This window comes from Rhinolophus ferrumequinum, chromosome 17 (assembly GCF_004115265.2).
Source record: "Rhinolophus ferrumequinum isolate MPI-CBG mRhiFer1 chromosome 17, mRhiFer1_v1.p, whole genome shotgun sequence".
NCBI lineage: Eukaryota > Metazoa > Chordata > Mammalia > Chiroptera > Rhinolophidae > Rhinolophus > Rhinolophus ferrumequinum.
Window position 1 is genome coordinate 37,720,042 of NC_046300.1, and position 14,985 is coordinate 37,735,026.

Consider the following 14,985-nt stretch of genomic DNA (forward strand, 5'->3'; position numbering starts at 1 on the left):
ATCTATGGGTCCCATGAAAGGAACAACACCCATAGCACACTGTTCTTTCTACCTCAACAGCACTGCAAGTTTACCCTGGAAGGATCTAAGACTAGAAAATGCTTTCTTTAAAAAAAAAAGAAAGGGAAAAGGTGAAAAAAAAAAATATCACACATTTTAGGCACCAGAACACTTTGATTAATAAACAAAGCATTTATAAGATGTCTTGCCACGATTATTTTCTCATTTAAATTGATAAAATAATAGAAAGACATCAAGCGTAGAGTCTGACAGAGCTGGATTTGAATTTGGCTCTGCCACTTAATATTTTTGTAACCTCTGACAAATTGTTTAAAATTCTCTGAACCTTAATTTTCTCATCTGCTAAAAAAGAATAACACAACTTCATAGTTGTGAAGATTACATGATATTACATACATGAAGAGCCTAATACAATGCCTGGTTCAGTCAATAAATAGCAACTTTTTCAATTTTAAAAAATTAAAATATAAAGAGAACATAATTCAAACTTAATTAATCAGGAAATGCTTCTGATCTTGCAGGGACAATGTTAATCACAAGTACAACTGTTTCTAGCCACCTTGTAGACTAAGATGCTATAGACACTAAAACATTAAAAAATGACAAAGTCAAAACAGTTTTATAAATAGTTAATTTTAATAAAGAAAGAAAAGGAGACCTCTAAATCCCAAAACGCAGAGATTATTCATAGTAGTGGCTTAGGAAGTTACTGACTTGGTTGCCATTTTAACGCCCATGAGAAAAGAGGCATGGTCCTGAGCCCATGAGAGGCAGGATCTGGATCTGAGATCCTACACAACGTGGGGGCTCTGAAAGAGCTGTCAAGTGTATGAAAAGAGAACCACAAAATGTCTGTTCACTGACTAGAGGATGTGGCAAGAAAGTCTGTCATCTACCCTGGGCACTGTGTGGGCAATAAAAAAAGTTGCATGGAAGTGCTAAACCTGAAGCCTTCCCACATTCTCATGAGATCCAAATATAAACTACCTATAAGGTATGAGAGCCTAAAGGCAAAAAGTTAACATAAAAACTGGTTGTGTTTAAAAACTTTGGGGAACAGCACAAACTAAACACAAACTCATTTAGGGGGGATACTTTCACATCCTAAAGAATCAAGTACCCTCATAAAAAATACAATTCCACCAGTAATGAATTCTAAACCTAATATTAACTACATAAGGAAATAAGATTAAGCAGATAAGTGAAAAGGTGGCACCCCAAGAGATAAACCAGAACAATACGAAAGAGACACTAAAAGGATGAAAGACATGAAAAAGAATAGAAAGTATAAGAAAAGTATATTAAAAAAAGACCAGGCATACAAAATCAAATACAACTCCTATACAAAAATAGTCATTGAAATATACACACTACATTGAATACACACAAAAAATAGACAACGAAGAGATAATTAGTGAATTGGGAGAATAAAAGAAACTACAAAGAATGTCACATAAAGATAAAAAGGTGAGAAATAGGATAGATAGGTTAAGAGACATGCAGGACAGACCAAGAAAGTGTGACACACATCTATTAAAACTACAGAAGAGACAGAGTGGGAAAACTGCAATGTTAAAGAATATGGGTACATTTTTGTAGAAACTAAAAGATGTGAATTTCTTTGAAAAGATATAGTGAGAATGGGGAAGGACAAATACATAAAAAGAAACCCACACACAAACTGGAGTAAAACTGCAGAAACCAAAGGCAAAAAGAATTTTTTTCTGCAATGTGGTAAAAAAAAAAGACTATTTAGATTGACAGAAGATTTGTAAAAAAACAACAGAGGTCAGATTAAATGAAATAATGTCTTCAAGGTTTCTAAGGGAAGAAAGCAGCTGTCAACTTAGATTTTTAAAATTCTATAACCCGGTCAGCAAGAACAGGGAGTTAAGGACCTCTGAAAATCCACTCTTCCATAAAAGCAATTAAGAACACTGGTAAAAAAAAAATTGTCAGAATCAACTATTTCAGTAATATGGAAAAATACAAGAAAGGCTTCCGGCAATCTGGGGGTGTTCATTGAAGAAAACGGCTGAAACTCAGTTGTGCTTTACTATAACCGATTCGAATCCCTCCACCCTTCTCAGTTCTGCAGTAGACCTGACAATTAACAGCCCACAATCATGGTGAAAACAGCAACCTGGTAGCCACTAGAGGGGGCAAAATGGAGTTGGAGATTCTTCAAAGCCCCATCTCTACAGAATTGTCATTCTCTGAACTCTCTAGTGCTTCCCAGGAAGATCCCACTCACAATGGTTTCTTTGATTTTACTCAGACCTCACCTAATGTGAACTGCCTTTTACTTGGGGGGGGGGGTCCCCAAAACAATTAGAATCCATTGTTTGAGGGATAAATAATTGTTGGGGCAAACAATAGGCTAATTAACCAAAATGCTTAAAAGGAAAAGCCAGGGAGTGATATGTACACAGGAGACAGTGAAAAACTCCAACATATTCATAGGACTCTAAAAGGCCATGTGCTTGGCAAGGGTTGTATGCGTGCCCAGGCTATGTACAGGCACTGCAGAGAACTTGAAGGCCCTAACTCTCACATCCTGTGAACTCTGAGGCTTTACACAAGTTAGAGCTTGGGGCGGGGAGGACAAAGCGGGGTCAAATATATGGTTACAGAAGGATACCAGACTCTGGGTGGTAAGCACACAATGCAATATAAAGATGATGTATTACAGAATTGTACACTTGAAACTTACATAATGTTATTAACCAATGTCACCCCAATTAATATTAATAAAAGATAACTTTACAAAAAAGGATTTTTTTTAAGTAATGTAACAAAAAGCATAAACTTAAAGGAATCTAGGTAATTTATAGCAGAGAAAACACAATACATATAAACACTGAAAACATACTCACCCAAACTACTAATAATAGAAATGCAAATTAAAATTCTGTAAGATGCCATGCTATATCCATTAGATTTGCAAAAAAAAATTAACAAGGGCAAGGAGATATTTCTGGGTGGAAATATAACACTGGTACAACCATTTTGGAAGGCATTTGGGCAATGGTTGTAAAGTTGAAAATACACTTGCCTTATGACTCTGCAATTCCATTTCTGGCTATATAAACTAAAGGACTCTTCCATATGTGAATAGAGATTTAGAAGTGCTTAAACTGCAGGACATTGGTGGTGGGGGGTGGGGGTGACGGGGATAGACACAAATAGCTAGTAACAGGGGAATGGATAAATTTTTATATTTATTTAAAGCATTCGTAGATAAAAAATAATAAATTAGAACTCCACATATTTAACTTTATAACCCCCAAAAGGTGAGAAAAACGTAAACTGCAAAAGTTATATGTAATATGATAACATCTATTTAAAGTTTAAAACATACAACGGATTCATAATATATAAAGTACTAAAATATGTATTACAGGTTTAGAATAATGGTTAATTCTGAGACATGAGTAAGGAAAATAGGATAAGAATGCATTAACTTTATCTGTATGTTTCATTCCTTGTTTAAAAAAATAAAATATGGAAACATGCTAATATCCGACATTTAATTACTTAATGTTTATTAAATCTAAACATTAGAACATAAAAATTGCTGTAAATTACCTTTTATACTTTCATGTTTGAAACAGTCGACAACGTAAAAAATATACAAAGAATTAGGTAAATGATGAAGTTAATCATCATTAACTAGAATAAACAAAGTTTAAAACCTGTATGGATCTGTATTATAGCATGCTTAATGTTTTTTTCTCCTTGATTAAAGGAGATGCCCACTATAGAAAACTAGAGAAACAGGTACACAAGGTGTGTTTGGAGGGAGTAGGGAGAATCACCTTTAATCCCACCATTCAGAAATGACTATTACCATTTCAGTTTCTGTCAACATTTCAGTGTGTCATTGTTCAGCGAATTTTTAACATAGCTGAAATATTTTATAAAAATACTTTTGCATCGCAGTTATTTCATTTGATAACAGAAGGTAAGCACTTTCTCCAAATTGTTAGCAAGTCTCTATAAACTATTACTTTAAAATATCTGACATATTTGGTCATATGGAATAGCTAATAATTTTTAAAACCCTTATTCTACTATTGAGCAAATGTTCAAAAGGGGGGCCCAATTTTTTAAATTGTAAATAAAGCATGGATGAATCTCTTTGTGCATGAATCTGTCCATATCGCTAATTTTAAAGTAAATTCTGAAAATATTGCGTAAATAAACTTGTATAAATAAACTTGCTACAGAGAGGTTCATATTAATTTACAATGGCATATCAAATACTTACTTTTTTTGTTCTAATAGTGTCCTAGATTATCAATTAACAAAATCTTTGCTAGGAAATCGATGTTATCCAATTGTTCTTATAATTTGTACTTTTACATTGGAACTGACAGTGTTTAATTATTAGTTTATTTTATATCTTGTATGAATAGCCTTTTCACATGTTTTCCCACATATTTATTTTTATGAGCTCTTTAAATATTTAGGATTATCATCCCCCATGCTGTTTATTATGAATATAATGGCCCAGTAGGAGGTTGGACTTTCAATTTGTTGACATTCAAATCTTATATTTTTATGTAAATATTATCAACATTTTATTTGCAATTATCTTCATCTTCTCTTTACCTTAAAAGATCTGATAATAATTAAACTTTTAATACTGTTTCCTTTTTTTCTGTTGCCATAAACCTTTCTTTTTCGCTGTCTACTCCTAATAATGGTGGCAAGCTAAACGCCCTAAGAGCCTCCCTAAACTCCTCCCTCTTGGGAAGGCAGAGGAATCAATGTTACTAGGCTAAGTAAGATTAGGGGCAGTCCTTTCTCTGGCCTTGTCACTCCCATGACCACCAGTGCATCCTCCCTGAGAGCAGCTTCAAAACCATAGCTTAAGGACGTTACTCTTGCTGTCTGCCCAGGATTTACTAAAGATCAAACCTATTCCTTCTTTCTGCTATCACCATCACATGTACGGTGTTACACATGAGGAAGTTTAAATAAGATAATTATTTAAGAGTAAACCATAAACTGTAAAATGCTATATAACTATCATTCTAAAAAATTATAGCAGGAGGGAAGGAATCAGCAACAAGTTTTTTAAAATTTTGCTGTGGAAAGAATACAACAAGAGACAAAAATAATTCACTACAAATCTCACCGAAGATCCAGACCAGCTTCTTTCCATAGTAAATCCATCAAGCGCAGCATTTGGAGTGTCAACATATCCTGTCGTAAATCTAAGGGGAAAAAAACTGTGCTTTATTAAATGCTTTCCATTTTATGACTACTAACATTAATTCAAGATTAGCTAATTCAGCCAGAATTAACTAAAACCACTGACAAATGCTGTGCTAATTTCTTCCCCAGTATTTTAATGCTGACCACATTCATTATGTTAAATATTAGGTTTACTGGTTAGCATGTCTCTGTAACACTATTTCAGAAATTAAGTGTAAAAATATTTTTAACTGTTTACAGTGTGTTAGGTACTATGCTAATTGTATGAATGCTATAATACTGTTATAACACAGTAATGTTGTATTACAGCATCCACACAATTCACATTGTTAATTTTTTCCTTCTTGTTTACTTATAGGGATGCACAGGAAGTTCTTAAGAATCACATAAATAGTAATTGCACAATGGGTTCATAAAAGAACAACAGTGGCTTTTACTTATGATGTCCAAGCATAATTTTCAAGTACCAGGCTGTGAAAGCAATGACTTCCACATAATGACATTCATGTATGGTCATGTGGTGTTAAATGTCTGGCAAAATACAAGTTCTTTTAAAAATAGTTGTAAGCACATTATTATTTTAATCACATTTACTTATTTTATCTCAATTCCTTTTAATAACAGGAATTATTAGATTATAATAATTTAATAATTTGACAATTAATAATTATCAAAGTATTAATAATTTAATAATCAACATACAGGCAATATAATTCTCATGGACATGAAGACCCTGAAGCTCAATTAATTTTGCGTGACTTGCCTGTAGTCACACAACTAACAAGTGGTAGCAGTCTTGACTGCGTTCTGATTGGTGTGATTACTTCAGAGGCATTTCTTAAAGTATGTGTCAGTAAGATAGTTTAATTAAAATTCAAAACTATGGAAGAAATATTAAAATTGGCATCACTGAAACAAGATGTATGAATCGTATTACTTAAAATATTCTGTTGTTATTTCACAAGCTTTTTACCAAAGAAATAGAGACAGACTTTGTATTTTGTAGGAAAACAGAGAAGATTTATTAGAACATATATGTAAGTAGGCTGCAGAAGTCAATTTCTAAAAGGGGGAAAAAGGGATTTAGGACACGCCGAATTCCAATTTATAATCACTGATGGCTAACTCTTTTGGCTGCCATCTGTGATACATTTACACAAAGCCTTTCAGATAAAGCAAACTGACAACAAATGAAAAACTACTAAGGAATTCAATACTGCCAAACCTTCAGTACATACCATCACCATTTTTAAAAATCACTCCGACTGAATCTTCACCAAACACCTTGTTGTTGTACACCAGCCACAAAGGCTTCATTTTAGAATCCATGTATTTACACTTTTCAACACTGAAATCAAACAAGGGGAAAATTAGCTCACTTCAATTTAAAGAAATGGCAAGACTGTAATTTTGCTGTGATACACTAGGTCTGAGAGAACCCCTCCCCTGTTCCAGGCTATAGAAGTCAGGACTAGAACATTTCCTCTTGGTAGAAAAGCAACCAGGATGACAGCCTGGGTGGCATGTAGTGATGCCAGATGAGCTGGACTGAAAACCTCAGTTTGCCCTTCTCCCTACCTACATTTAAAATTCCTCTTCTTTCTCATTCTTCCTTAACTTTATGTTGTTCTATATAGTCACCATTAGAACATATTATTGGATTAAAATTAGGATTATTAAAAGTTCATTCTTGATCATTTAAAAAGGGATCAATTTTGAATACTGATATAATGAATAGACATTATTATTTTTCCATTATTTCTGTAGAGAATGAAAAAGTGCGAAATAATTTTCTAAATTCATTCAAGATCTCATTTTGAAATAGTAAAGTTAATTAGTAAATAATTTAAAAATAAGTTAATTAGTAAATGATGGTTGCCAACATGTTGCTTACACAGGATTTTCAACTCTTAGATACCACTAATAGAAAACAAATTTAATTCCATATAACTGACAGGAAATTAACTTGTAATAACGTTCACTAACCCCACAACCACATTTAGCCAGTAGACATATATCCTACTGAACACAAGAATAATCTTTGAGGACTTCAAAATTTCCCTTCTTTAATTATATTCCACATACTGCAGCTAAGAGCTGGCCTTATTCCTTCCCCAACACAGTCACTCAGAAATCCTTTCTTTATTGCTATTTTGATGGGAGGTTCAGTGAGCACAGGACAGACTGTCACTTACTAGAGTTCCGAGAGGATGACACATGGGTTCAAAGGTGACTGCAAGTCAGACAGGGCTTCCCGGTAAGCATTCTGTTTTAAACAAGTGTGCATGGCCTCTTTCCCTTTGGCTCTGTTTAGCTTCATTGCATTCAGTTTGATTAAACTATTTAAAGTTTTTAACTTATTGAGTGCTTCAACCTGAAAAATAAGTTTCCCCACCATCAAAATTCATTTATGGTTAAAAATAATATAAAGTACTATAATATCATGTGATCATATTAATCACTAACCACTACACACACACACCAGCTAATGTAAAAACAGTGCTTGGCTTATGACAAACATATTAGATAGAACAACAGAATAAAAACTTACTTTTATCACTTGTTACTTAAAGCACCATTTTTCAAACTTTAACCCTTTTCTTAAATGAAATCTTATAAATTAGAAAAAAGCAGAGACATAGATTGTGGTTAAGAATATAAGTATGAAACTTAAACTACTCAGAACTCTGCAGCTCACTGAGTAATAGAATTTGGAACACAACTAATCTCAACCACTCCATTTGGCCAGCTCCATAGTGTAAGAGTAAAATCTCTATACAAGTAACCCTGGGGTTCCTGACATTCAACTGTATCATCTACTTCTTGTCATCACTCTTATATGACAGCTTCTCAGTATATTGTCTTTCCACTAAAAATAAGTTAAAATGGATTTTAGTGTAATAAATAAGAATATAGACACAGTATCTGTTGTCCCAGTCTAAATTACTTGTTTTTATAATGAGGTAACTCTGGCTATTAAAACATATGCAAATTTAAAAAAAAGCTTATGCCAGTAGTACAAGGTGAATCATCAATGGCCAAGTGAATGAAAACCATTGTGTTTAAAAGTCAACTTCATTATTTAATCACTGAGGGTCTTTCTGTCACATTATGTAAAATTCCTTAAGATAGCCTCGGCCAACCACAAATCAAAAGGAATATTTTATTTTATCGTTATGGCATTAAAACTGGAAACAACTAATGATAAAAACAGAGTATTTACATCAACGTGTAAGTTGTATATAATAAGCACATGAAATATGTATACAACAAATGTTATAAACGCCATGGCTTGAATTTCTACAAACAGATTTATTTTACACCGTATTTTCATTTTTGAACTCTGCTTCTATGCAAGGAAACCACTAAGAATCTGTAGGGAGATCAATTCAGGCATACAGTTTCTACAGACAGGCTGAGGGCTTGCTCACAGGAAACTGGGAAAGTTCTATGTAGCTTGATGATAAAATCGAGAAGACTGAAGCTTGCCAAGTCAGTCATCTGTCAAAACCACAGACACTCCATTTTTCAACAATTTCAGGAGCTGTACAAACACTGGTGAAAATGGAACCAGCTAAAAAATGGGCTATGCAAATAGGAACTTTTTAAAGTATTTCAAATTTGAATTTCTTCCATGTTTATACACTGAATTTTCATGCCCCATCACTAATTGTGTTGATAAACATTTCCTGGACAGTGTCCTGAATACCCACATGACCATAATTCATATACTTTAAGTGTTTCAACACCTTGTCTTTTTTGTAGGTTTACAGTGATAACAAGAATTGCTATGTAAAGGATAAAGTCTTCTCCTTGCTAATCATCAGTTAAGAAAAAGAATAAGAACAGTGTGGTCACACATGTCACACGACTGCTGTTATAAAAGTCAAACTGAGGTTCCCAGAGAACCAAGAAAATGTCCAGTGTGGTTTCAGCATATCAGTGAGGTCAAAGAAGTAGAAACTTCATCAAGTATGGCCTTATAGACTTTGACAAAGAGTTTGGATTTTATTCCCCATGCAATGAAAATTACTGCAGGGATTTTAAAAAGGGAAATGACATAATACATCTACTTTTTTAAAAGATCACTTTATCTGCTGTGTAGAGAATGGGGGTGGGAGTTTGGGGGGAGGGACAAGAATGGAAACAAAAGGCACAATTTAGGAGGTAAAGCAAATTACCCAGGTGAGAGAGGATAATGGACTGGACTAGGATGGCAGCCATGAAACACAAGACACATTGCTAGGTAGGAGATAGATTTAAGAAGCCTATAAAATTAAAGGGATTAATATTATCTATTTCATGGGCGGCTGGATGGCTCAGTTGGTTAGAGCATGTGCTCTTAACAACAAGGTTACCGGTTCAATTCCCACATAGGATGGTGGGCTGCGCCCCCCGCAACTAGACTGAAAATGGCAACTGGACTTGGAGCTGAGCTGCGCCCTCCACAACTAGACTGAAGGACAACTTGGAGCTGATGGGCCCTGGAGAAACACACTCTTTCCCAATATTCCCCAATAAAATTTATTTTTTTAAAAAAATTATCAATCTTATACTGTTGTGAAGAAAAAATGGCCCATAATAAGAAGTGGTGAATAAGTGTTAGCTATTATTACCATCATTAATGGGCTAGATATACTTGGTTTTAACATGAATGAAAAATCATCAATATTAAAATCATCTATAAAAACCTATAGGAGTTCCTCTGGCAATAAAATTACTACAAGGCTCTATTATAAAAATAGGTTGGGATAGCAGAGAGGTATAAGAATGAGTAGAAGGCTAACAGATGTATAGTGGATTATCCTAACATTAACCAGGTGGTGTACCAGATATGGTTTCACTGCTTGAGCAAAGTAACATCCTCTGGTACCTGGTATGCAGCTACGGATCTAACAAATACTTTTATCTCCATACCTGTCAAAAAGACCCACCAGAAGCAGTTTGCTTAAATTGCTATTGTTGGCAAAGCCAACAATACACTTTCACCATCCTACCTCATGGGTTTATCAACTCTTCAGCCCTATGTCATAAGTTAGTTCACAGGGATTGTGATTGCCTTTCCCTTCAGCAAGATACCACTTTGGTTCAGCACATTGATAACATTATGCTGACTGAACCTATTAAGAACCTATTAAGAACTATTAAGAACTACTCTAGACTTAAAAAATTTTTATGTCAGTGGGTGGGAAATAAATTGAACTAAAAGTTTAAGACTTCTAACTCAGTGAAACTTCTAGGGCTCAAGATATCACTCGGGTCCTTTACATTGATAACATTATGCTGACTGAACCTACTAAAAAGTAGCAACTACTCTAGATCTAAAGAAATTTCTCTATCAAGGTGGCAGGGACAGAGGTTATACATGGAGTCAGCAACATGGACCTCCACTCACCAAAGCCCACCTGGCTATGACCATGCTGAATGCCCAATGTGCCAGCAGCAGAGACCAACACTGATGCAGCACCACTCACCCAGGGTGGTCAGCCAGCTACCTGATGACAGGTTGATTACACTGATCTGCTTCAATTATGGAAGGGGAGGTGTGTCCTTTGGAAGACTCAGTTATAGCGCCAACTAAGTGGCAATACCTTGCAAGGCTGGGGCAAGGCTCTCCAGAAGGCTGTATCTGCTCTGAATTGGTGGCCAATCAATATATGATGTTTCTCCCATAGCCAGGGTTCATGGGTCCAGGAGGTGGTACAACTATTATTCCCTTAGTGACTCACTAGCAAAACTTTTGCTTCCTGTTCCAATGACTTTACGCTCTGCTGACATAGTGGTCTTAGTTACAAAGGGAGGAATCCTTCCACTGGGAAACACAACAGTGAGCCATTGAAGTGGAAATTAAGACTCCTTCCCAGCCACTTTGCGCTCCTTATGCCTCTGGGACAACAGGCACAGAAGGGCATTTTGGTGCTGGCTAGTGATTTATCCAGACTACCAAGGGGAAACTGGCCTACTACTCCACAACGGAGGTAAGGAAGAGTATGTGTACAATACAGGAGATCTCTTAGTATTACCACACCCTGTGATTAAGATCAATGGAAAAGGAAAATTATAAGCCAATCCAGGCAGGACTACTAATGGCCTAGATAGAACTAGACAGAACGAAGGTTTGGGTCATTCCAGCAGGTAAAGAACCACAACTAACTGAGGTGCTTGCTAAAAGGAATACAGAATAGGTTGGAAGAAGGTAGTGATGAATACCAGCTATGACCATGTGACCAGTTACAAAAATGAGGACTGTCTCCTTTTTGTTATGAATGTGTATTTGTATGCGTATAGCAAATGTCTTGGTTTTCTTCCTGCTCTTATTCCCATCATGTAACATAAGATGTACTGACTTAAATATCGTTGTATTTAAGTGTTGTTAATTTTACATCATAGTGTTTAATTTATAGGATATCAAGGAGAAGAATAAACACCACTTAAGGACATTACCTTCTCTTATGAGAAAGAGATTAGTGAGTTTTTGTTTCTACTCAGGGTAGCTGTATCACATTAGGTGAAACTGTGACCCTATTATTGTCTTTATTTGGAGATTTAGTAGGTTTAAGGATCTGTGTTATGGATGCTGAGTTGATCAGCCATAGTTAATTTAATGTATCAACTTGACTGGGCCATGGAGAGCCCATGTATTTGGTCCAAGATTATTCTAGGTGTGTCTGTGAGGGTGTTTTCAGATGAGATTAACGTTTGAATCAGCTGATTGAGAAAAGCAGACTGACCTCCCTACCGTGAGTGGGCCTCATCCAAACATCTGAAGACCTGAATAGAAAAGGCAAATGCTCCTGCAAGTAAGAAGGAACTCCACCTGTCCGACTGCCTTATACTCGGACAGAGGTCTTTTTCTGTCATCGGACTTGAATTGAAACATCGACTCTTCTTCAGTGTCTCTGCTTTCAGACTAGAACTTACATACTATTGGCAATCCTGGTTCTCAGGCCTTCAGACTGATACTGAAACTACACTATTAGCTCTCCTGGGTTTCCAGCTCGCTTGACTATAGATCTTGGACTTCTGAGACTCCATAATCATATGAGCCAATTATTTATAATAAATCTCAATCTCACCCCCCCATTCATTCCCTCACTATATTCACACACATACATACATCTTATTGGTTCTGTTTCTCTGTAGAATACTGACTAACACTCTCCATCTAGCTAACACCTACTAGACCATCAAAACCCACTACAAGTATCAACCTCTATTGTGAACTCTTCCCTAATGCCCTAAGCTGGGTTACATGTCTCTTTTGTACTTCCATAATATTCACTAACAATGCTTGTGTCATAATACTTAATCACTGATTTCTATACCTACTCTAAGGACTCTAAGGAATAGAAACTCCTTAATGGCAGCAACATAGCTAATTTGACTTCATATCACCAATACTGAACACAAACCCTGGCATATAGTAAGTTCTGAGTAAATACATATTAAACTATTAAGAAAACCTTCCTATGTGAGGTTAGATAATACTCAATTCAGAAAAAATTACTGCTAGACAATAAGAGCATATTGTTGCTATCTGTCAATGAAGTAAGTATTCTGGCATGAAACTGGAACACAGGGCTGCTTTATTTTGAGCGCAGAAATTCTCTCACCTCATCCTTCAGGGGACCAAGTCCCCACCAGCAAATCAAGGCTGGGCCATGGTTATGCTTCCCTTTTGTAAGCAAGCTATTAAGAACCATTACTATTTGCAATTACTTAGCTACGTGTATGTAAATCAGGATTATCTCCAAAAGAAAATAGAGAAATAATTGGATACTGAGACTACAACTGTCAACAAAAACCCCCAATTATGAAATTCTGTGTTCAGAAAAACAGCTTCATGATTCTGTTAAACGGCTTGTTTTATTTTAGCTTCAAAAATACATTTATACTGATAAAATGACACTACTGTCTATTTTAAGTTGAGTCTGTGTTTAAGTTTTGATTTAAAAAGAGTTGTACTGCTAAAAAAGATTTGAAAACTCCTAGTATTTAAAAAAAAAACACTAGTTTTATAGCTAGACAGACTGAACTTTGAAACTTATTTCTGTCACTTAACAGTTCTGAGTTTTTAGGCAAGTTAATATCTTGGAGCCTCAGTTTTTCCTCTTGTCAAATCCAGACAGTGTTTAGTAAGTATTGTGGTGCATTATTAGGAAAGTACAATAAAATAACATACTTAAAACACTTAGTATGGTTCCTGGCATAGAGTAAGCAATTAATATCTGACCTACTAGTATCACAAATACCTCATCATGTGCAATGAGTAGAAAATGAGGGTCAGGGAAAAAGATGAGTGATTGTGAGAAACTATCATAATTTCAGAAAATTTCTATATATAGAAAAAGCAGCTTGAGGATTTTCAATTCTAAGAGCTGTAACACCTATGGATTTAGGTTTCAAAATATCTAAGTCTAAAACCAATGGCAGAGCATATGAATCATAAATAATATACTATGGAAAGAGTAACTCAGGAATATGAAAAAACAGGGTCTAAAGATTTCATGATGGTTGTCACCATCACCAACAAACCCATTGTTAAGCATATCTAAATAAGAATTTCCTATTAAAATTTAAGGCATGGTATTACTATAAATGCTATGAGGAATCTTGACTAATTTTTCTGGTAGCATTCAATTAATGTTCTGCTAAGTTTGTTGAAACTTCATTTCTTGATTTAAATTTTGATTTAATTAATCAGGTTCAGTTACTGAAAACTGTCTGAAGTAATGAAATGACAGTAAAAGCATATGACAGAGTTCATCAAATATCACGTGGCAAATTGAACACGAAGATTAAAACAAACTGATACCTGCTTGGAAAGTACTTTCATGTGCCCTACGCTTCCCCGGCAATACGCTTCAAGGATGACACCAAATTGTACGGAGATAGCAGGAATGTGCACTTCTGACCTGAAGAAAGTTAATAATATTATGATGTTTTGTCAGACACTTCAGATCACTAAATAAAAGTACTGACTTCTTTATTCTATTATAAAATTGACTTATGATACCAACTAAAGAAAGGAAGAACACATCCTCTTGTGAAAAATTTTTAGTGGTATGGTCAACTTTCCAACTCTTTAAACATTATAATTCAAAAAGATATGAGATTTCATAATTAGTTAATTCTTTACTCCAAGAAATCCAAAATTTTCACATCTCACCTTATTTACTTTTCGGAGTGAAAAGCTAACATTTCCAATTTAGAGACAATTAAAATGAAACACAAAGATCTGACTCATATCACACAACTGACTAATCCCTCAATTGGCTTCTATTCAGTTTTTTCTCAAAGAATGATGTGCACACCTGAAACTAATTTTAAAAAAAAATGGTGTGCACATTTGAAAATGGAATACATTATTTTGTTATTCCCTGAAAGGTATAAAATAAGAAGACTGAACTGGATGAGAAAAGAATACAAATTAACAATAAGAAAAGAAAAACTCTATTAATAATAATAAAATCAAGATCCAGAAATATACCCCATAAAATAAAAATATTATAGAGCTTATTTTCTTTAAGAGGCTAAGCCTAAAAGGGAAGTTATTTTTTTCCTGATAATCATTACTTTCAATATTCTGAAGTCCAGATGAAAAAAGTAAAAATGTCTCAGTACAGAGTCAGAAATGAGGAATTAACAATTTTCATAGGAAACTAAAGAACTTTTAGTTCTCTTTCCTGATTTTACGTTTACATAAATTTGGTGAAACAGGTTCATGTATTTCTGAAAGTG

At 34.8% G+C, this 14,985-nt stretch overlaps 1 protein-coding gene across 4 annotated transcripts in view; it reads right to left on the reverse strand.

Moving 5' to 3' along the window:
- PIK3CB (phosphatidylinositol-4,5-bisphosphate 3-kinase catalytic subunit beta) overlaps window positions 1-14,985 on the reverse strand; it is a 161,018-nt gene that overhangs the window by 12,675 nt on the left and 133,358 nt on the right. For all 4 annotated transcript variants that reach the window (XM_033132719.1, XM_033132718.1, XM_033132716.1 and 1 more), the window contains 4 exons: window positions 14,060-14,159; window positions 7,440-7,618; window positions 6,483-6,592; window positions 5,165-5,243 (listed from right to left, as the gene is read on the reverse strand). In XM_033132719.1, the coding sequence (XP_032988610.1) occupies window positions 5,165-5,243; window positions 6,483-6,592; window positions 7,440-7,618; window positions 14,060-14,159 (468 nt within the window). The remainder of the gene's footprint in view (window positions 1-5,164; window positions 5,244-6,482; window positions 6,593-7,439; window positions 7,619-14,059; window positions 14,160-14,985) is intronic.